This window comes from Impatiens glandulifera, chromosome 1, assembly GCF_907164915.1.
Source record: "Impatiens glandulifera chromosome 1, dImpGla2.1, whole genome shotgun sequence".
In the NCBI taxonomy this organism is placed as follows: Eukaryota; Viridiplantae; Streptophyta; class Magnoliopsida; order Ericales; family Balsaminaceae; genus Impatiens; species Impatiens glandulifera.
In genome coordinates this window covers 102,729,428-102,753,406 of record NC_061862.1, presented here as the reverse complement: position 1 = coordinate 102,753,406, position 23,979 = coordinate 102,729,428, and the positions used below count along the sequence as shown (strand labels likewise).

At 28.0% G+C, this 23,979-nt stretch overlaps 2 protein-coding genes across 2 annotated transcripts; one reads left to right on the top strand and one right to left on the bottom strand.

Annotated features, from left to right (window-relative positions):
• Positions 1-1,201: 1,201 nt before the first annotated feature.
• LOC124938902 (cystatin-1-like) lies at positions 1,202-11,538 on the top strand. The gene is made up of 3 exons (XM_047479426.1): positions 1,202-1,359; positions 1,726-1,898; positions 11,267-11,538. Exons 1-3 carry the CDS (start codon positions 1,202-1,204, stop codon positions 11,536-11,538), a joined length of 603 nt encoding a protein of 200 aa, XP_047335382.1.
• A 9,745-nt stretch (positions 11,539-21,283) lies between these two features.
• Positions 21,284-22,621, bottom strand: LOC124938891 (zingipain-2-like). The gene is made up of 4 exons (XM_047479415.1): positions 22,243-22,621; positions 21,868-22,103; positions 21,646-21,786; positions 21,284-21,556 (listed from the first exon to the last, which is right to left on the bottom strand). Exons 1-4 carry the CDS (start codon positions 22,592-22,594, stop codon positions 21,284-21,286), a joined length of 1,002 nt encoding a protein of 333 aa, XP_047335371.1. The 5' UTR covers positions 22,595-22,621.
• Positions 22,622-23,979: the final 1,358 nt, after the last annotated feature.

The window sequence follows — 23,979 nt, the reverse complement described above, 5'->3', positions numbered from 1 at the left end:
TACAACCGATTTTTAAAAGTCAACTTTATAAGTAGAAACAGTCTTCAGACGGGTACGGAGGATGAAGTACGAAATCCCTTTCCCGAGTATCACCAAACTTCAAACCAAAAATAAAACTCTAGTATAAAATACGTTTGTACACGTATACCTTTTTTTTATATTTTCTAAAATTAATTGGCGACTCTGTTTTCAAATAATTAATATTTTCTTAAATTAACTATGTTTAATTAATTTAAATCGGGTTTCAAATCAAATCGTTATTTGATTATAACATTTTCCCATATTATTAAAATTTGAATAAGATTAATTATTTTTACATAATTAATTTTAAAAGCTGCTAGGTACTATCAAAATCTTTAAAATAATGTTTTATTTTATAAAGATGCCCGACACGCAAACCAAGGTTAAAACTATCGAACCTAAGCAACCCTAGGGCCCCCCATATTGCCATGTGTCGTCTAAACATGTGCTAAGCTACAAAGGGTATTTCCTTAAGTGTTACAACTTTTTGGTGACTATGTCGGGGATTTAAAATGTTTGACTCAAAAACATAAACATGGCTTTTAAAACATTTGTATCACATTTTCACATATATTAGGCTTGTCTCATAATGAACAACACCTTAAAAGACGCATAGGTTTTATCCCTATTTTAAGTCATTATCCTTTATATGTAAAGGGTATATCACCCTCTTTTTGCAAAGAAGTACTCGACTAAGATTGGTACTTCTACACTTATGTTCAAAGTTTATCATTGTGGAATGACAACTTATTATAAACCGAGTGATGTTGTGAGAGGAAAAACTAAGAAACCGGGATCGACCCACCCTTTGGCGATGATTCGTCCAATAGGACGCAAGCATTGTGGAGGTTGGGGTAAATTTTAATTGAGTTGATAATCCCTAGTTTATGGCTGGGGTTTACCCCTTCCACTATCGGTGAATGAGACTCTCTTACAACATCTCAGAACATCCCTTATTATCCTCGTTTTATTAACCAGGCAATCCCAGTTATATTCACTCCCATTAACCCCCGTCCTCCTAGTTAAAAAGTTCAAGAAAAAATCTCTCTATGAGGACTCTAAAGAGGATAATGACCAAACTACACGAGTACAACATGAGGAAGTAATTAACCCCCTGAATTCACAGGAAAAACAAATTCTAACAGTTGACCAACCACTCTTAACGGAATATGAATACCAAATGGCTCAAGTTCAAGCCATGCATGTAGAAATGCAAGCCCAACTGAACAAGTTAGCTAAGGGAAAAAGCATTGAAGAACATCATGACTGGAAAGACGCTATGAAATTTGTCGAACGAGATGTTATTCTGGTAGGCGTCAAACTTCCAGCTCTTTCTAAGTACATAGAAAAAGCGATTTGTCTATCTTTTTCAAAATGTATGCTTCTGCAATGACCTCATTGCGACTCGGAGAACCAATTGTTTTCCACCTATTCCCCCAGTATCTTGATGATGATGCTCTGCGCTAGTATCACCAACAAAATATAGTATATCTACAAAGCACAAAAGAACTAGTTGCGGCGTTCATATACGCTTCTCAATGCATCTTAACCTCGAATGACCATAAAAGAGGTTGAAGAAAATCAAACATGGGGAAAATGAGAAATTCTCCGTGTTTATCAAATGATGGAAAGTTGTCACCGATGAATCGATTCCTTCCCGAGCGAATAACGTCAAATCGACATGATTTTGAAAAACGTTAACAGACGATATTCTGTTGGACTCACCGTCAAAACTTTCCTAATAATGAAGAAATTGCTGAAAATTAGCATTAACCTCGATGATGCTATCGAGAATGAAGGAAAAGAGGGAAAAGTTGTCAAAGCTACCCCGCCTTCAAGTCGTTTCCCAAGAAAAGGAAAATACGCAAGTGCACCAGGTAACCGTTGCTTGGGAGGAGCAATCGTCTTATAAGCATGAAAATTTGACTTACCCTAATTTTTAAATAATATTATTATTTTTAATAATATTTTGAATTTTTATATTCAAAATAACTTAAAGAAGGAATTAAATACTAATTAAGGGTTAATTATTGTGATAATTAAACCATAATTAATGAAATTATTCAAAGTTCTAAAAATAATTTGAGATAAAATATTATATTTATTTTACCCAAACTAGACCAAAGAAGAGGTTAAAAATATTTAAATGTGATTTAATAATGATTTATGTTTAATTATGACTTAAACCAATTAAATAAAATACCCCAAAATTCCCAAAAATTCCAAATAAACAAATTATGATCACAATTTTTATTATGATTCCAGAAATTTTTTGGTGAAGAAATGAATTTATAAGGAATTAAAACTGATTTTAATAAACCTTTTAAATAAAAATAAAATCTGATAATCCAGTGTAGCATAAATTATTTTTAATCTTTGCTGCAGGATTCTGGACCATCAGATGAGCGTTCAGACTTCATCCAACAATCTAGACGTTCCCATGAAGCCGGATGTAGCGGAGCCACGCGTGCGCGCCCACATCAGATTAACTAATGAGATTGTTAACTCCTTTAGTCTAATCGCTAATGGACCCAATAGAACCCAACATTTTGTCACTCGAAATGACGTCGTTTGACTCGTCTTCTCCGCTAGAATTGCGACCTCGCCGGACTCGCGATCGTTGCCGGCACAATTATTCCAAAAGCTATAGTTTCTTCCACAGACGATCAAATCCGTTGATTTTTTCAGCCACATGCTCCTCTCTTCGACGCCTACATTTCACCCTTATCCTCCAGCTTTATCCTACACTGGATAAGGCTTTCAACTACTGGATAGAACTTTGAAGATAAGCACGCTAGAGGTCAAATTCGTCTTGAATTGGCTTACATCAACCGGCCTATCTACATTATAAATATTCTTCATTGCTTTGTGAAGCAAATTATTGAAGAATAACAACGAATTACACATTGAATCAAGCCTTGAAGATTCTGACCAAGAGCAGTTTTGTCAAAACTTACTCCGATGATTCAAACTTCGATCTAGGCTTCTAGATAGACTCCCACACATCCCAGGAGTGTTTTCCAAGTGTTGGTATGAAACCAGAAGCCTATATTTCGTTTTGTAATTGAAAATTTGAATTTTTTCAAATTTTCCTACTTTGATCGGGTTTGATCTGTTCTATGCTTTGATTATGTGATTTCTTTGTTGAAAATCATTATAAATATAATGTATGAATTTTTTGTTGAAAGAGAATCGATAAAATCAACTTGAATCAAAATTTTTGAAAATTTAAGTTTGAAAATTGGATTTTTGAAATCTTTGTGTTCTTGGTTTTAATTTGGATTTTTTGATTTAGGTAGTTTATATACATGTTTGTTAACATGTTATAATGATTTCCAAGCAACTACAATCACGTTTTGATAATGTTTGGTCAAATTAAAATTTTGAAAAATAAAGCTTCAAAATTAAAAATTTGAAATTATGTATTCTTGCTTTTAATCCGAATTTGTTGATCAAATTAGTTGTTATACATGTTTATTAACATGTTAGGATGAATTCCAAGCAATTGTTTCATCACTTTTATCATGTTATGATCAAATCTTGTTTTTAGAAATTTGGGATTTTGATTCAATCTTCCAAAACTTTTTTAATGATGTTATGATGTTCTTGTTTTGGTTGTGTTCAACTATATTCATCATTTCAAAGCTAATGTAACAAAAATCAAGCCTTGAAACGGCCTAATTTAAGATATCCCAAAATGGTGTTTTAAAATTTATCCTTGTAAGGACTTTAAAATTGTCATTGATCATAATTTCATGATCCCAATAAAAAGTTATGGACTTCTGAAATTTTGACCAAAATGAGAACACACTATCCTAAGGTTTTAGCCTAAGACCGGTGATCATCGGTCATGTTCTTCAATAGAGATTGAGAAAACGAACCCCATAACCGAAAAAACGCACCTAGGACCAAGAATCCAAGGACTGAGTTTTCTGATCCAAGGACTAATTAATTTTAAACGGGTTTAAATCAAATAGTCATTTGATTATAACAAATCTCTAGATTATTAAAATTTGAATAAGATTAATTATTTTTATATAATAAATTTTAAAAGTTGTCAAGTACTATTAAATTTTTTAAAAATAATGTTATATTTTATAAAGATGTCTGGCACGCAAACCAAAGTTTAAACCATCGAACCTCGAGCCACCTCGGGGATCCCCGTATTGCCACGTGTCATCCAAACACGTGCTAAGCTACTAAGGGTATTTCTCGGGGTTACAAAGCTACCATTTTAGAACGTATAGATGATAAAACTTTCTTCTTTGAAACCACTTTATTCTTTGGTGTTCGTCTATTTGCAATTTCATACATAGCATCATTCAAAATCCATTAACAAACTTTGTGAGACACAAATAAATCTATTAACCAAATTATAACTCTATTAACCGAATCATACATTGTCAGATACTATATTTTCAAATTCACTTAGTCTTGTTTTTCTTTGAGATTGTCTACTCATATTGGTTGAAAGTTTATTTAACAAATATCAAATTTAAAAACAATTAGGAGCATAAATATAATGACTAAAAATAATGATCAAATACAACAATCTAAATTCTAAATATTTTCATTTGAAACTACATTTGAAACTATGTTATTCACATTTGAATCAGAAGAAGCTCTATTTTGCATATGAAACATTACAATACAGTTTAAACTATTTCAGGAAAAAAATATAGATCGACGACAATTTGTTTGCAGCATATAATTCATGTATCATTAACATCATATAAGGGAATCACTTTGTTACAATTCGACAATTTTTTTTAAAGTGAGATGCGAAGATAACATGTTGGTTTTCATTCCTCAAAAACTAAACCATTTTTCTGTTTGTCTATTTTATTTTTTTTTGTTTAGGACACTGGAACTTTTAGTTATGAATGATAATGAATTAAATTGAAAAAGATAATTAATTTATTATTCTTAAGCAATTGTCAGAAATCAGGGCACTAACTTCATCCCCCCAATCAATCTCAATAGATAGCAATTGATTCACAATTGTATTGAATTCATTCAAATGAGTAGTAACAGAAGTACCATCAACCATTCTTAAGTAAAAGAGTATTTTCATTAAGTGTACCTTGTTGTTAGCAGATGGTTTCTCATACATATCAGAAAGAGCTTTCATCATACCCATGGTGTTCTTCTCCTTTGCTACATTGTGAGCAACCGTCTTGGCTAGCGTCAATCGGACAACTCCCAAAACATGTATATCAAGGAGTTTCCATTCAGCTTCATCCATCTTCTCTAGTTTCTCACTCAAAGGAATATGAAGCTTTTTTCCATAGAGATAATCTTCAATCTGCATTCTCTAGAAGGCATAATCTGTCCCATCAAATCTTCCAATCTCATGTCCTATACTGTTCTCACTTGCCATCATTTCCAATGCTCAAATCTAGCCTAACTGCTCTGATACCAGTTGTTAGGATTTGTATCTCCCAAATCCGACCTGCTTGAAACAATCTGTAAAAAACACAAGAAAGAAGAACACAAGAACACACAGATTTATAGTGGTTCACTCAATTGAGCTACATTCATTTCAGCCACCACCAGATTCCACTATGAAGAAGAAGAAGGAATACAGAGTTTTTGCCTCACACTTTATCTCTCTAGAATTCTTTCTTCACAATGTAAACCCTTAATAATCACATATTTATAGGGTAAATATTCAGGTAATAAACCTAAATAACTTTGGTTAGGTCCATGCCCAAAACCAAAAAGAAAATCCAATAAACTCTAATTAACAATGTAGAGTTTATTATAAGTGTAGACTCCATAACTCAACAACATGTATTGTCAAATCTGAAACCGAGAGAATGATACCATGTTCATGCCAAAAAGGTAGAGAAGTAACTTGAGAATAAAAATAAGAAAGGGAAAAAGGATTTACAAAATAGTTTGTAGGAAAATGACCACGTTGAAATGAGTCAATTAAATTTAGGTGGTTTTATCAAATTAATTTTTTTTGCAAAATCATAATTATGCTTTTTAAGATTATGCACATTTAGATCGTGCACTTTGAAAGGCTCCTCGTGTATGAGCTCGAATTGCAGATCTATCACAGCAGCACAAGTATAACAACATTGAGATCCACTATAATAATGAGTTTTTTCATCACTTAAGGATGAATAGTGATTATATTAATAAAAAGTGTAAAAATGAACAATGAAACAACATGCCATGCAAGAAATATTAAAATCATATAAGCTTAAGTAAAGTGTTATAAGTTGTAGTTGTGCAGAAATTTCTGGAAAAAAAAATTTAAAAATCTTGTTACAAATATTAATAAACAATGCTCGATGAAGATCATCTATAACTAGAAATGATAAAAAAATAAAAATAAAATTATTAAGTAAACCAATTTAAAAAATATTCTGAATCATTTTCTCCACTGTGGCAACATGCCACGGTTGGTTCCTGTCAAAGACCTCCACCAATTGCGGCTTCGTTAGATTTAGCATTTATACACTGCGTTGAATGTTTGCATAATAAACTAGTACAATAATTTTGCGTAATGCAGCCACGTTATATTCAGCATTTATACACTGCATTTGAGCGTTTGCATAATAAACTAGTACAATAATTTTGCGTAATAAACTCACGTAAAAATTATAATCAAACATATTTTGCGTTTAAGTTTATAATCTCATCGTTTTTCTCTATCATCACTTTTAAATATTTTCTTATTCATTATCTCTTATCTATTTTATTATTTTCTAATCATTTTATTCCTTCTCTAATTTATTAATCATTTTTAAATCATTTGATTCATTCTCTCTAATCTATTCCATATATTTTTAATATTTTTATATATACACTGCGTTTGAGCGTTTGCATAATAAACTAGTACAATAATTTTGCGTAATAAGCTCACGTAAAATTAATATTATAAAATATAAATTTAAATATATTTTTATATATTATTTATAATATATTTATCTTAATATATAAAATAATTAAGCAAAATATGAAATATAAATAAACTCTGATTTTTTAAATATTATTAAATATTTTTTATATCGTATTAATATTAAATATATTTAAAATTATATATCTATAAAATTAATATACTTATATCATTTATCTTAAAATATATTATTTTTTAATTTAAGTCATTCATTAATATTTAAAATTATATATTAACAAAAAATATTATAAAAATTAATATAGTAATATAATTTATTTTTAATTATACTATTTTTTAAATTTAAATTATTTATTAATATTTAAAATCGAATTAATAAATATATATATATATATATATAACATTACATATATTGATTTAATAATATTTAAAATCAAATTAATAAATATATATATAACATTATATATATATATATATATAATATTAATTATTAAATAATATTATAAATAAATAAAAATGGACATATAAGCTAAATAAAATACATAATTAAACTTAATAATTCATCAAATTGAGATCATATCAAAAATATCTGTGAATAAGCTAACATAACCTGCTTTCAGGCTTGGGTATAGAGAGTTGGACATGGACTAGACCTTAATGCATTAATTTTGATAATTGTGCCTTCTTTCTGTTCTGAATATCTGGAAGAGAGATTTTTTGAATAGAAAAAATTAAACAAGTACTAATTTATCACCTATCGCTTTTTGCCAACTCCGCCAACCCCAGACAGGGATAGACCTGAACACTCAACTAGCTATGTATCATTGAGATATAGAATGATTGTATGATCAATTGTTCTTAGTCTCGAGAAACAAAAACTGTTACAATCAGTTAAGCACAAGTTTATACAAATATTTCAGACAATCAATAGTGTTCAAGAGAAATATTTCAGACAATCAATAGTGTTCAAGAGAAATAATAATTAGAAAAGAAGTCTAATATAATTTTCTAGACATAATAACGCATAATACATCAATTTAATTTGAAAATATGCGTCATGTATTCACTATAAGATTTCTCTCTTATAATAAATTTTATTTTTTTATAATTAATTTTTTAATATATTTTCTATCTCATTATATATATATATATATAATATTATCATCAACTTTATATATAAATAAAAGTTATATATATATATATAAATCGTGTAAGAGCATATTCAACCCACAAAATGCAGTAAACATCACATCAAACATTAATTCATCTTCAACCCAAAAATTCATTCTGAAATCTAAAAGAATATTTTTAGAATATTATTTTCTTAAACTATTTTTTTTAACTTTATTAATATTATCTATATATTTATTAACTTTACATATTTAATCTTAATCTTTTCTCTTTTATTTAATAAAATTAAAATAAAATTAATTATATATTAATAATTAATAAACAACAAAATAATTTAATAATATATTTAAATAAAACAAACATTATTAATAAAATAATTGTTTTTTTTTATGTTTATGTGTACAGTTTATAATTAGAAATTTATAATTTATAAAATTTAAGTTATAAAATTTAAGTTAAAAATATAAAATAAATTAGATTAAATTTTAAGTTTAATAAATTTAATAATTTAATTATATATTTAAAAAAACAATTTAATTTTTTAACTTAAAAGTAAAAAATATATAAGTTGAAAGATTAATTTACGTTTAAGAAATTGAAAGTTATTAAAATAAATATATATATATATATATATATATATATATATATATAAATATATATATATATATATATTATATATATAACACACCTGAGAGCCATTTTTTATAAATGGCCAAAATGAAATATCTACTGTGGAAAATCATATATATATAATAATAATAAATAATATATATATATATATATATATATATTATTAATCACTAAACCTATGAGAAAATTACCGATATTATATGTATATCGAAAATACCGTACTCTAATATATTAAAAATATTAAATTTTTCGGTATACCAAAAGAAAGATAAGATATAGTACCGATACCGAAATTCAAAGTATGATAAATATATCAAATTCGAAAATAATATCGAAATAATATTTATAAAAAATATATATATATATATATATAATTCTTATAAGGAAATAAATATATTTGATATTAATTAATTGAATTATAAAAATATTATTTTTTAAAATTAAATCAAAATATAATATAATTATATTATTTAATATATGCAATATGTTGATATTTTTTTTATAAAATAATTTTATTTTACTAGAATGTGTTTGATTTATTTTCTTTTGAATATAGACTTAATAAATAGAGTCTAATATGTTATTAAATTCATCTCAAATAAAATATATTATCTGACCTCCACTTTTTTCTAATTTCAATATATATTTATGTTAATTCTTGTTAATTTTAAGTTTTGTAACTAAATTTAATTACTAATATTATAATAAATATCTTTATTATTTTTATTTTTATGTAATATTTTTGTAGTAATCATATTAAATTGATTTTTTTTATTTAAGTTATTATATTTTTAAGTATTAAAGATATAATGACTAACGAAGTTAAGGTATACCGAAATTAAGATATACCAAAATCAAGATAATGTAAATGTATGAATTGTTTTATACCGAAATTTTTGGTAAGGTTTAAGGTATAAATAAATAATTAAAGTATACCGTATCTATCCACCCTAACAAAAACCACTTAACTTATAAATTATAAACTCACTAATAATAACCTTTTTTTTTTATTTTATTTTCATCATAAATATATGAATATATATATATATATATATATATATATATATATATTATATATAATTTTTTATCTCTCATAATTATATTTTTTTATTTTCTTTCTCATCAAATATATATTTTGAAAAGTAATGAAAAGTATTGAAAAATATAAAGATGTGGAATGAATAATCATGTCAATCGAATTTTCTAACACTTTTCTTATCAATATTTTCTTATACAGAGCATTTCTAAGTATTATATATATTCTTTTTCTTAATTAATTTTATATAAATATATTTTATCTCATATCATTAATATTTATAAATTTTAATATTATATATTAGATCTGTTATATATTTTGGTCACTTTTATTAATATTTGGACAATAATTGATTTGTTTTACATAGAATAGTTAATATTGTTGACTATTTTCTTCAAATTTCTCAAATTCTTTTTTTAATTTCTCAAATCCTTAAACCCAAAAATGTGTTAGAATGTAAAAGAAATCTTATTAAATGATATATATTGAGTTACATAGGTACTATTGTATAGACATTATATTAAACTTATAAGAAACTAATATAATATAATAATATAATATTGTTTTATCACAATTTATCATATTATGATACTATCTTACAGATATATTATATTTATATTATAACATCCCTCCTCAAACTCAAGATAGAAAGGAATTGAATAAATTGAGGTTGAAGACGAGATATTTAAATATTGATGATGTATTCTTCAAGTTTCAGAAACTCGTGAGCTTCAACCAGTTACATATGGCAGTGTATTGACTGATAAACCAACAAAGAGATAAAATTTCATGTCATTGAATGCTATGGTGAAACAACAATCGAATGACTTCCGAACTTACTCGTGAGTCTCAAGATCTATCCAAGAACAGGATAACAATGTGTTGCATAAAAAATTTCAGCGAAAAAAGTAGAATCATATGGGAATAGAATGTTGGGGTAAAACAACACCTGAAAAGAAATTCATCATAATGAAAGAATGGTAGTATGTTGACTAAATAAACAATAAAGAAACACATATGATTATATTAAGACCAATAAAAATAATGAGAATTAATTAATAGAATAAAACAACAACTGAAAACAAAACTCAGATAATATGATTGTCAAATAAAATAAGAATATCAATAGAATTATTTGAAAAAAAAATTATTAAAAAATATAATAATAATTAATAGAGTTTTAAGCCCTAAAAAATGATTAAAGTGATCATTGATGGAGGCAACGAAATATTAAATTTTGTAACTTAAGAACAAAACTTTGGTTTTGATACTATGTTAGAGTATAAAATAAATTGTATTAAATGATATATATTGACTTAGATAAACATTATATCAACGTATAAGAAACTAATATAATATAATAATATAATATAATATAATAGTGATATTATTGTAATAGTAATATATTTATTATCTTTATATTATAAAAAAAATGTTCACTATTACCCTGGTATAAATAGTATAAATAGGAAGGTGAACCAACCACATAGCATCAATGACTAAACCTAGACAAAGATGACTTCTAAACAATTCATTAGTATTATTAGTCTCTCTCTTTTCTTTCAAGGTCAACTGTTTAGGGTTTGCTGGAGGATGGGCGCCCATCAGTGACCTTAAGAACCCTGAAATTGTGATGTTTGGAAAGTTCGCGATATCAGAATACAACACTAAAGCCAACACAACCCTTGAATTTAATAGCCTGGTAGAGGGAGAATTTCAAGTTATATCCGGTGTCAGATACAGTCTCGTGATCGATGTCAAGGATGGAGGCGTCGTTGGGAAGTACCAGGCCATTGTTTGGGACGAACCATGGGAGAAATTGCCAGAACTCACTTCCTTTACAAAATTGTAATTAGTCTAGTTAATTTCACTAGCATTTAGCCCGTACATTTGCACGATTAATAATATAAAAAACCGTGAAAAAAAATTACGAATAATATTTTTAATTTTATTTTTAACCGTTTTAAGTTTATGGGTAGGTCAACCTACAATCCGACCCAATTATCCATTTACTCAACATCATTATATATATAGATTAGTTAGTTAAAAAGTTGAACTTATATTAATATTAAAACGTCCCGCGTTTATCAAATTTGGTGTTGAATTTAAAATATAAAGTCTTTGTAGCCTAGTTGGTTAAAGAGTTGTACTTGTTTTGTTAGGTTGCAAGTTCGAAACATACCTCTAGCATTTTTAATTTTATTTTTAATCGTTTTAAATTTAAATGCGGGTCAACCCACAATCCGACCCAAGTATCCAAATTAACCACAGCTCTCGACCCGGCAATCCGGACACTTTAAAAATTAAGCATCATTATATATATATAGATACCACCAATCAAGTTCAATAATAAAACATAAAAATAAAAATTTTAATAAATCGTCCCATCTTTCTTAATAATACAAATATTCAATGAGAAAACTATATATAAAAAAAATATAACAAGAATGAAATAAATTATGTGAATTTCATATATTTCATAAATTAAATTTTATAATTAAGTAAAAATATATAAATATTTATAACTTAAAGATAATCTTTTAATTATTTTTTAACTTCAATTCATATTGATCTTATTTAGAATATTCTATAAAAAGAAACATACATAGTTGAAATTAGTTATATATATTAAATTTTTAACCTTCAAATGTTTTGAATTAAATAGAGGTTAGGACTTAAAATTCGGGTTTATCTGTCTTATTTACTTAATGAATTTTTGTAAATATCTTAATTAAGATTCATGTTAATTAATGATCTTAACCAAAAAATACTAAAACTCCTTGTATTTGTTTGATGTGCTTTTTTTATGATAATTTGTATATAAACATTGTTTCTATATTATTATTGTAAAGATTGTATAATTTAAAAAAAAAATGATAAATATATTACCTAAGAAAGTAATAATTCTTTAACAAATAATAATGAGTCATTTTATATATAATATCAAACAAAATATCAAACAAAATATTTATCATTAATTAGCATCTAATTAATTATTATCTTTTAATATAGTTGAAAGTGAAAAGTGATAAAAATAATAAGTTAGTGAAAAATAAAATAAAAAATCAGCATTTTTTCTTAATTAACTTAATTTTAATTTTTATGACGGTAAAATATAAGATTTGCAGACAATAAAAAATTCACAATATTATAACATTATGGTATGAGAACATTATGGTATGAGAGAATACAACATTAAAATATGAAATTTTATGTGTAGTAATGATTACTAACACAATCTCATAGCATACGATAATACAAATATTCAAACTTACTGCGTATTTAAATTGATAATATATAACTCCACTTTTTATTCTCACTTTGGCAAATCAATCATCTCATTTAACATTTAATCACTAATCCAACATTGATATACAAAGTTCTCTGTGGAGTAATAATTACCAACTCAACTTTACCTCGTATTCAGACTTAATATCAAGGGCGGAGCCATAATTTAAAATCTACCTAGTTAAAATTGATAGTAGGAATATAGTTGTTGTTACTCCATTTTATTGTAAGTTCATCTAATTTTATAATCTAATTTTATAGTAATGATTAATATGATATCTTCATATAAAAATACGTAATTTAAGATTTCGTTCAAGGTAGTTTATCAAACTCAACTAAAACTAATTGAGATTTAGAAGAAAATTCTAAAATCTCATCCGAAATGATTTGTAATTGTTTCAATCGACTAAGATAATGAAAAATTATCAATTATTGATTTAAAGAAATATAAAATATTATCTTTTTTCTTTCTCTCACAATTTTTCATTAAAAAAAAGTTTTTAGTATTTTAAAATTTACAATAAATAAATATATATATATATATATATATATATATATATATATATATATTAAAATTATTATTAGAAAATTAAGTGTATAAAAATAATTCACACAAACAAAAATATATATACCACTAAAGATACTAATAAAATGAAAGATAAACAACAACTCTAAAAATTATAGAAACCCGATGAGAGAATGAATTTAATCTAAAATGACACAGTATGATAATGAATTTCATTTTAGATTCGACAGAGTGAAATCTTCTATTTTAGCCTTAAATTTTATTGAAATATAGTAGGAGAATGTATTTTTATTTTTCAAATTAGTGCAGGGTTAGAGTATTAATATTTTTTAATTATGAATAAATTAATATTTTTTTAATTATGAATAAATTATATAGTTTTTAGTGGGCCAATGATTCATAGAATTAGCTTTGTTAAAATTACCAATAGAAGTCAAATTACCCTATATAAAAGTAAGTCTTTACTCTCTCTATATAGAAAATTTGTTCTTCAAAATTACATGGAATTCATTAGTTTTCTCTATATGAAAAAAAATTCTTAAAATGACATCTAGGCTATAGCCCGGAATGATTACACGTGGCTCCGTCCTTGCTTAGAATGTATTCAAATTGTCAATATACCACCTAAATTTTTTATATTCATGATACATATCATTATCAACTAAATTCACCTCAAACAAAAAGAGATTATTATTTTGTGAAATTTATGGTATCACTTACGAGACATATATTTAAGTAAATAGATAAATTTCTTTAATTTGCAAACCATATTCATTTGGTCTTAAAATTTTCTTATTTCACCATATTGTTTCTTCTATGTATTCATTACTATTCGGCTCTGCAAAATTTATGAAGGTATGAGCTGGTCTCTGAAAAAGATTTTTAAATTAAGAAGCGATATTGCAGATCTTTATGACATCTGGCTAGGGGACGGGAAAGTCACTCTATTCTAGCACGACCCCTGGTTCAAAAACTAGCCTATCATCCACAAGGAGGAGTTTCAAAATACTCGTATCAGAAGGGAAAATGCAGAAGCGAAAATCAAAGACATTAAAGACGGGAATTGGGACTCACTCCTGAGAAGAACTCCAGAAGGACAGAGGATACTTGATCATATAAGTAACATACAACTACACGAAAGACCAAATATTCATGAATGGAAAGCTGGGGACAATGAGAAGCTGGTATCGAAGAAAATATGGGAGGTAACCCGGGAAAAAGCGCAAAAAATAGAATGGGCTTCTCTTGTATGGTCAACGAAGATTATCCCTCGACACCAATTTATCCTATGGATCGCCTTCTGGGAAAGACTCAGCACTCGTGATCGTATCAGCAAGTATATGAGCATCACGAACGCGAGCTGTCTTCTATGTAGAGGAAATCAAGAAACCATAGATCACCTATTCGTGAGATGATGTATTGCTTCGGAGCTTTGGGACAAATTCTATAAAAGCCTAGAGCTGATCAGTTTCCCGAGCGAATGGAATGAAATCAAAGAAGCGGCACTACTCAAATCCAAAGGAAATAGGTTTGCAACAAGTGTGTTCAAGTGTGGCTTTGGAGCAGTGGTGTATAACATTTGGCAAGAACGGGATGCAAGGGTATATGGCAGAACCCGCAAGAGCGTTGAAAAGTTATGGAAAGATATTGTATCATATTACAGCGCCCTCGCGGGACTATGGAGAAAAATTTCAATCACGGAGCAGAAATGGAATATCTGCAGGAATTGGAATTTACCGTTTTTTAAACTCACTAGAATTGAAAGCATTGTAATCAAATAATTCATTTACGTTTTTAACTTTTTAGCTTTTATTCAGAATGATACGACTTCAAAATCATTCTAGGCCTGTCTAGAATGATCTCTTAAACTCGTGGTTTTTTTCCCGTTTTTGGGAATTTTTAATGAAATGACGCTAAGTCGTTTTTTCCAAAAAAATGTATGCATTACTAAACTCTGTCTTGGCATCCATTTTGATAAAACTGCGTGTATCAAAATATGCAACGAATGTCATAAATTGTCCTCAAAAAATTATTTGATTAAACTGAATTGTTGCAAAGACATAATTTTGAGGTTGTTGAGTTTGTACATCATTCATGTCTCTCATAAATACATTTTGATCGACGAGTATGAAAATTTTGGGACGCTCTTTAAAAGTTGGTTTTGAAAATGTAAGTGAGGGGAATTAATTTTAAGTTTATTGAAAATTTTAAGTTGAAAACTGAGGTTTTATAGACGACTCCATATCTTACTTTCTTGTAGAATCTGTTAGAGATTGAATTTTTTTTAATGAGAAGTCGACATAGAACTTCTTTGAAATTTTCAATATTAATTAACCTCACAACTAGAGAGTCGCCACCTAATTCTAAAAATTGGAAATTAAGAGAGTGAGTTATACTAGTTAACCTCCATGTGAGAAAGGGTTTTTTAGATGTTATGTTTCACAACGCCCCTAAGGTTTATACTAGTTAATTTTGTTCTTTTTCAAATTTCTTACGTTTTATGATTTAAAATTTTCCATCTTTTTAAAATTCTAAGGGTTTGCACGAGATGAAAAATACAAGGAATGAATTTTACAAAGACAAAAGTTTAAAATCCTAGACAAATAATCCACAAAAAAAAATTATCCTAAAGAATCAAAACTCATTATTAATAATCAACATTTAATTGGCTTAGGTCTAGATTGATTCTTAAGAACTTTATTGAAGTGAATTAGAAAATATTATAGAGGCTCTATTAATTTATTTATTTATTTATTTTTATAAAAAAAATGAGTTCAAGAGAACTCATAAAAGAAAAAGCATAAGTCTAAGTTAGGACTAGGTTCGATTTTTAGTTAAGAGCTTGATTTTAAATTTTTTCTAACCTAGAATCAAGTAAGCCACAAACTTAACTAAGAAAATAAAAAAATGTCAACAAAAAAATAAAATAATGAAAAATGAGTCGCGGCTAAGCCTCCACGGTCAAAAATCAGACATAGCTCGATCTCGGTCTTAGTCCTCGGTCTCGGTCCTTAGTCCTCGGTTATCAGCCCTCGGTCTCGGTCCCAGGTCATCGGTCCTCGATCCTAGGTCAGCATCAAGTGCAAGTTGTGGGTCCTAAGCGTCGCTAAAGCAAACTGTTTATTATTCTTCCAGTTTTTTAACTAGATCCTAACTAACTAAAGATTTGGTGATCCAAATGTATCCCAATTTACACAAAACATCCCGAATATCTATTAACATATATATAAATAATAATATGAACAGAAAATCTTAAGATCTAATCATTCTTAGAAAATAAAAAATCAAACTGTACAAATGAGATAGATTGTATTTTGTTTGATTTTAGGGTTATTTTTTCGGTCAAGTGACCTTTTTATTTTTTATTAAGAATTCCACTCAAGCTACACCTAATCATATTACAAATAATGCAAAACAGTCCAGGCCAATTTTATTTTTAATTCATCACATTATACATGATGAAGAATGTTTTTAATTTAGTTTAAAAAAATGGGACAACGAATTAAGCATTTAGCCCGCAAACACACTTAACCATTTAATCAGGCGCATAATTTGCCGTCTAACGGGGTCAAAACTAGGACCTTAGGGTGAGAATATCCACATCTTGTTGTCGTTAGGCTAAAAGAGGGGATTTCAATTTTTTTAGTTTACTTGTAAACCATGTAATAGTTTTAGGTTTTATTTTAAAATTTGGCCTTGATGGAAACATTTTAAACATAAAATGGTTACATTAAGCTCGAATGAAATTTATTTTAGGGCTTTTAAATATATATTGGACGAGAGCCTTTCAAATGGCCAATTCTTGGGCCGAGTTTTGGTTTTAAAGAAATTTTAGGTCAAGGACCTTTATTTACATTAAATTTTCTGGGTTTTTGTTTATTTAGATTACGAATTAATAAGCAAAACAAAAAGTCCTAAACACCTATCAAAAGAACAAGCATAAAGGAAACAATGCATGTAATTAAATAAAAAAAGCAAGCAAAATTAAAATACAAATTAAAAAAAGAGCTTACAAAGGGTTGCTCTTTTGATGTGAGATTTTAATAGAAATCACATGAGAAAAACTTATGACACAACCTATAATAGTTGGTGTTTGCTTAGGATTTTGGTCCTTAACGGTATGAGGAAAGGATCCTCATGACCATGTCAAAAAAATTTTAATTTAATTAAAATCTCGAGAGTCATGAGGAATCATTCCTAGTCTTATGGCCAAGAGAGACTTTTCAAAATCTTTCTACCGTATTCTTGAATTCAACGTTTAGCCTGCAATATAAAATCAAAACTAAAAAAACCAATAAAATTAAATCACTAATTACAAGAAAACGATTTTGTATTTTTTAATTAATCAAATTAAATCACTTAATCTAATTAAATAAAAACAAACAACTAAACAAATTATTTAAAATAACTAATCTAAGCTAATTCTTTACAGAAAACGATTTTGTATATTTTTAATTAATCAAATTAAATCACTTAATCTAATTAAATAAAAACAAACAATAATTATTTAAAATAATTAATCTAGGCTAATTTAAAACAAATAATTTAATTATTAAAATAACAAAATTATACATAATGATTTTTTTTACATCTTTAAAAATATGTTAATATATATATATATATATATATATATATATATATATATATATATATTGTATTTTTTAATTATAAATACCCAAGGTAATTAATTAAATAAAACCTTGAATATTCTAAGTATAATAATTTTCCTAAGTGTTATAACTTAGACAAGTTACTAGTTTAACTTATTAAGAATTCAAAATTAATTATTTCAATAACTCAATTATTCTCAAAATAAGAATGAGTCCGTGAATGAATTTGAAAAATTTGTATAGGCTTGGATTTTTATTAAAAGTATAAACTATAAAATTTGGGGTAAAAAATGAGTGTCTATATAATGCCTCTTTTGGACAAAATTTGTAGAAAATACTCGGTTTTGAAAAACGCATGTCCAAACTTAAACATAGGCACTGCATTTTGAAAATACCCAATTTATAGTTTATTTTGAATTACTTGAACGGAAAGAGAACAAACCTGACGATTATCTCGGGAGACCCTTGTAACTACTCTTCATTCTTCAAAGTCGGTTTATCATCCACTTGTTGACAATTTGCCTTTGTTTAGAATATACATCGTCCTAGTTTATCGATCGTATAGATTGATCTTGGCTATTTCGACTATATTTCTACACACCTCGCCTAGTCTTTGGATTGTACGTGAGTACACATCTTGACATAGTTTGCTGATTGTGTTCATATTGGTTTGGAATATACATTGTTCCAATCTATCAATCGCCTAGATCGACACATGATTGGTTCGACTATATTGCTACACACCTCGTCTAGCTTTTAGATTGTACGTGAGTACACATCTTGACTTAGTTGGCTGATTGTGTTCTTATTACTCTTCTCATTGAGCAATAAACTTTAATAATCATTTTAATCGCAACTCTACTTAGTAATTATGTTTGTATCGCTTCTCTTATGGAGCAAGAAATATTATTGATTATTCTAATCACAAATCTACTTAGTGATTGTTATCGATTTAAGTATCGCTCATCAGTTTAGCGAAATACTTGAATATAAATGTAAGAACACCGCTCTTCTTTTAGCGAAATGTTCAATTTAAGTATCGTTCCTCAATTTAGCAAAATACTTGATTATGATTTTTAAGAACATCGCTCTTCTATTTAGAAAATGTTTAATTAAGTATTGCTCCTCATTTTGAGAAATACTTAAATATAATTTTTAAGAACACCGCTCTCTTGTTTAGCAAAATGTTCAATTTAAGTATCGCTCCTCAGTTTAGCGAAGTACTTGAATATAATTTTTAAGAACATCGCTCTTCTATTTAGTGAAATGTTCAATTTAAGTATCACTCCTCAGTTTAGCGAAATACTTGAATATAATTTTGAAGAACATCGCTCTTCTGTTTAGCGAGAAAAATATTTATTCTAATCACAACTCCAATTAGTGGTTATGTTTATGTCGCATCTCTCATTGAGCGATAAATTATTTAATCACAAAGCCGAAAGATATAGACTAAATTTTTCGGTATTTCCCCTTCAAAGAAACCCAACACTTAGAATTTTTCCCTTTTTTTTTGTAAGGGTTAGCCTAAAGATATAGACTAAATCTTTAGGTATTTCCCTTTCAAAAAAATCCCTTTGTAGAGCCTTTCGATATCTATTTTAATTGACGACAGGTTTCTTTCTTTCGGTACTTATACCGAAAGATTTATATATCTGTCGTAAAGATCTTTCGGTAAAACCATTTTTTACAGATTTAAATTAGAAAATCCTTATAATGGTACTATTTCAAAAACAAATTTGCTTTTGACGAAGAAATGGTCAATACAATGTGAATTTAGTTAGACTAAATTCACATTATTTTAATTATCTTAATTGTTAACTTTTTTGAAAAATGACAAAAATTGATTTGAATTTGTACCTGTATTAAAAAAATCTTGTTCTATTTTCTCGACTTTGTTTGGATTCCTTTATTTTTTTTGAATGACTCAAATTATTTAAGTAACGGTTAGTTTTTAATCATACGTAAAACCAATAATAGAGTTAATTGTGAAAATACTATTTTTCTCTGGATAATCAAGTTTCCACTAAAATAGGATTCTACAAAATTTTAAACAAAAAATTGATAATAAGTTTAAAATAGAAAAGAAAGAAATCTTGAAACAATAAAATGATGAAATGAAATAATTTGATCATTTTTTTAAAGATACACACTACTCACAAGAAGTTTGACACAGGTATTTATTTCCTTAATTAATTTATAATATTTAAAAAGATGCACAGTCTGAATTATTATTATTTTTTTTTATAAATTATCATAGTTTGACATGAGATTGGCTCAAAACCATGATGGATCGGATCATGATGGACACGTTTTATGAAGGACATATATGAGATGAGGTGCTCTCAAGGGTTGAATTATCAATTTTAATTACGAGGCCGTTGACAATTACCATATTCAAGTGGTTGCTGCTACAACAGGCATGCATATAGCCATCAGTTTGGCAGCTATACCCACACTGGAAATATTCTAGCGAATTTCACTTCGCTCAACATCTCGCTAGCTTGAAGCTCCGGCCGGCTCCTCATATTTTAATCAAAATATCTCAAATATCATACAGAATCACACTTTTTTCCAAGCCATTGGGTTAATTAATTATCCCAATTATTAATTAGAATTCTCAATAGTCTATATATTGCTTAATTTGGCTAAGTTTTTATTTAACTTTTACTTTGTTATTATTTTTTAGCATGTGATTTCTTGTTCATCTTGAGAAAGAAAAAAATAAAAATAAAATTGATTCATATTGCTCATTCTAATATTTCATAAATAAGGCTACAAGTGAATAATTAGCTGTTTCTGACTTTTTTTTTTTTTTTTTTTTTTTTTTTTTTAAGGGCAGTTGGAAATGGAGTTATTTAAATGACTTATTAGATTATATATCCAAATAACCTTAATTGTTGGGTTTAATTAGAGTTACGGAATAAGATCAGGTACTGAAAATACTTCAAAATTTTCAAATTTCCTATTTAATTAATTAATTAATTAATTATATATGGTATTCTTTCCATTTGTTTTATGTTATTATTATTATTATATATTAATTAAATGCAACAATTATTCATCATTTTATTAATAAAACAAGTCATGAATAACCTACCAAAACAAAATAGGTGGCAATCATATATATATAATTCGATACTAGTTTTTTTTATTCCTACAGTGAGGCAGCAGTACTAACGACGTACTCCTCCGGCTACGTCGTCGACGTCGACGTCGACGTTTGCATTTTCATTTTTTATGGGATAAGAAGGAAACGACACTATGCCGCATTTCCCTTTTCCAATATCAGCAACATCATTCCGCTTGATCCTAACGTATCCATCTTCACCCCAGTTCTTTCCCCATGAATTCTTCACTATCCAAAAATCAATTCCGCTCTCACTCCCATATCCCACCACCACCACTGCATGATTTAAGACGGTTCCGCAGTTTCCTGTGTAAATACCCTTCCATAACCAAAAGAATCACAAAATAAATATATAGTCACCAAAAGAATAACTTTTCAATTATGCATGCATGAATGAATACTACTCACCGAGACATAATTTTTGAATTCCCAAACTCCGGCTTCAATGTAGACGCTGATGGGCTGATGTACGACCGCTTTCATTAGAGCATTTTCGTTGTTGGAAGGTACGAATTCGTAACCGTCTATTCTGACCACCTTTGAATTCACCTGCGCGCATTCAATCAACCAAATGAGTAGATAGACTTGTAAAAATCAACAAACACCAAAGTCAATATCTCATTAATTAACCTTAGTGGCATCGCACGTGCCATCGGCTTCTTGATAAGGATAATCTTCCTCGGTGTCTATACCACCGTTTCTAGTAATGAATTCGAATGCCTGATGGACGAATCCGCCTTTGCAGCCGCGGTTGACAGTTCGGTCGCAGTCGATAAGTTCTTGCGCTGACAAATCAATCAGCTCTCCTGTCTTTATCTTGTTGATTCCTTCCACCGCCGCAATGGTCGAGAAAGCCCAACAACTTCCTGATATATATATATATATATATATTTGAATTCCAAATTAATCGGTATTTTTAACCCATTAAGGTTTAATTAATTAATTAGCTCTAGCTAGTTGCAAGGGTTATTAACGATATATAATTGAATAATTTTAAAATCTTACCGCATTCTCCCTGCTTCCTAATTGGTGAAACGGCGCCTTTTGTCCTCCAGTCAAACGACTCCGGGAGAATTTCAGCTGAGGACGCAGCGTACCTTTGGCTGGCCAGCTTTGACAGAACAAATTGGTGACTGGCATCGAATTTCAAGCCCAGGTAATATGATCGGTACTCTTCATCGGTGAGATCGGACAACTCGTTCAGTCCAACCGTGTAGGTCCGGTTCTCGGCGGCGTTATGATCATCAATGAGGATCAAATTATCCTTAAAAATTTTGAAACGTTGTTCGGATTCCTCAATTCCTCCGTTGTAGACTTTTTCATGCTCTAACATCCACTTTTTGTAAATGTTCATCATTTCATCGTCGGTTCTGGATTTTGATTGGTGATTGTAACCATTTTGAATTATTGGCATATCCGCCATCATGAGGCTGAGGCTGGCGGAGAAGAGGAGAAGAATTATAGATGTATTGTATTCATCATGTTTACTTAATGGTGTGGTGTGAGTCTCAAGGATGAAATGAGATTATTTTATAGATGAATTATACACCATTCATTCGAATTAAATAAGAGAATAAATGTTCAAATTTATAAGTGCTAGCTAGCAACTAGGTTGGGATATTGAATTGGATAGGTCTTAGGTCTTGTTTGGTAACAATTATTTGAATAACTCATTTGGGTTATTAAAGAATTCATAGTCCTTCCATGTATCTCTTTATCATTTTCAAGACATTTTACTTTATATTTTTTTTATCTTGCAATTAGATGCCTTTTATTTAATTTATGACAAATTAATTATTATTGTAGCTTATTTTTGTAACAATTAGTTTTGTACATGTTACATATATATTTCATCAGCATCACTTTTTATAATAAAAATAAAAAGAATTGTATTTTTAAAACTAAGACAGTTATGAGTTTTTAAAAAAACGCAGAGAGAGAAAAATTATACAGTGATGATTTTGAAAAAATAATAATTATTTTTGGTAAAAATACTTAATTAAGGGTATTGATATATATAAATAAAATAAAAAATAATAATTTAAAATAAAAGATATTTTAATATTTTGGTTAATGAAATAAGTGACGTGATAAATAATTAACTTAAAAATTAATTTTATAAAAATTAATATAAAAACCTTTATCAAGCCTAAGTTTGCAAACTATTTGATTTTTTTTTATATACAGTTAGTTTTTGCTATTTCAAATTTAAATATGTCCCATCATCACGTTAATACTTTCAACCCTTTGTGGCAGTTCAGATCTTCTGCTACCGATTGCCGTGTTCCCCTGTGGCGGACCAATCAGATTGCAGCTTTATTAATTTAATAATAAATCAATCTGGGCAGGAGACGGAGGGAGGGAGAATCCGGAATCCGGGTTTAGGCCCGGGTTCACACAAAACGCCGTTAACGGAAGCGCCCCTTAACGCCATGAAATAATATAATATTCAGATGATAAACAGATAAGATATCTTCGCTCTGATCTACACGCCCGTTGCCATGACCCTCATGTAAACCCCGCATACCCACCCATGAGAAGAACGCCTGCCGTTCATGAAAATACACTTACACGTCCATGTAAAGACCGAATTGACAGTCATATTATATTTACGTTTATTAAATATTAATTTAATTTATTAAAAAACACAGGCAGCGATATAATATTCGCTTCAAGTAATTCATTCATTTAATTTTTTTCTATGAATTTTTATTTAATTTTTGTATTTAATTTTTTTTGCAT

Coding starts and splice junctions, on each gene's coding strand:
- LOC124938902 (XM_047479426.1), top strand. CDS start 1,202: ATGGCTCAAGTTCAAGCCATGCATGTAGAAATGCAAGCCCAACTGAAC. Junction 1,360..1,725: donor AAACTTCCAGCTCTTTCTAA/GTACATAGAAAA, acceptor AAACGTTAACAG/ACGATATTCTGTTGGACTCA. Junction 1,899..11,266: donor AAAATACGCAAGTGCACCAG/GTAACCGTTGCT, acceptor TCAACTGTTTAG/GGTTTGCTGGAGGATGGGCG.
- LOC124938891 (XM_047479415.1), bottom strand. CDS start 22,594: ATGATGAACATTTACAAAAAGTGGATGTTAGAGCATGAAAAAGTCTAC. Junction 22,104..22,242: donor TAGGAAGCAGGGAGAATGCG/GTAAGATTTTAA, acceptor TATATATATCAG/GAAGTTGTTGGGCTTTCTCG. Junction 21,787..21,867: donor GCACGTGCGATGCCACTAAG/GTTAATTAATGA, acceptor GAATGCGCGCAG/GTGAATTCAAAGGTGGTCAG.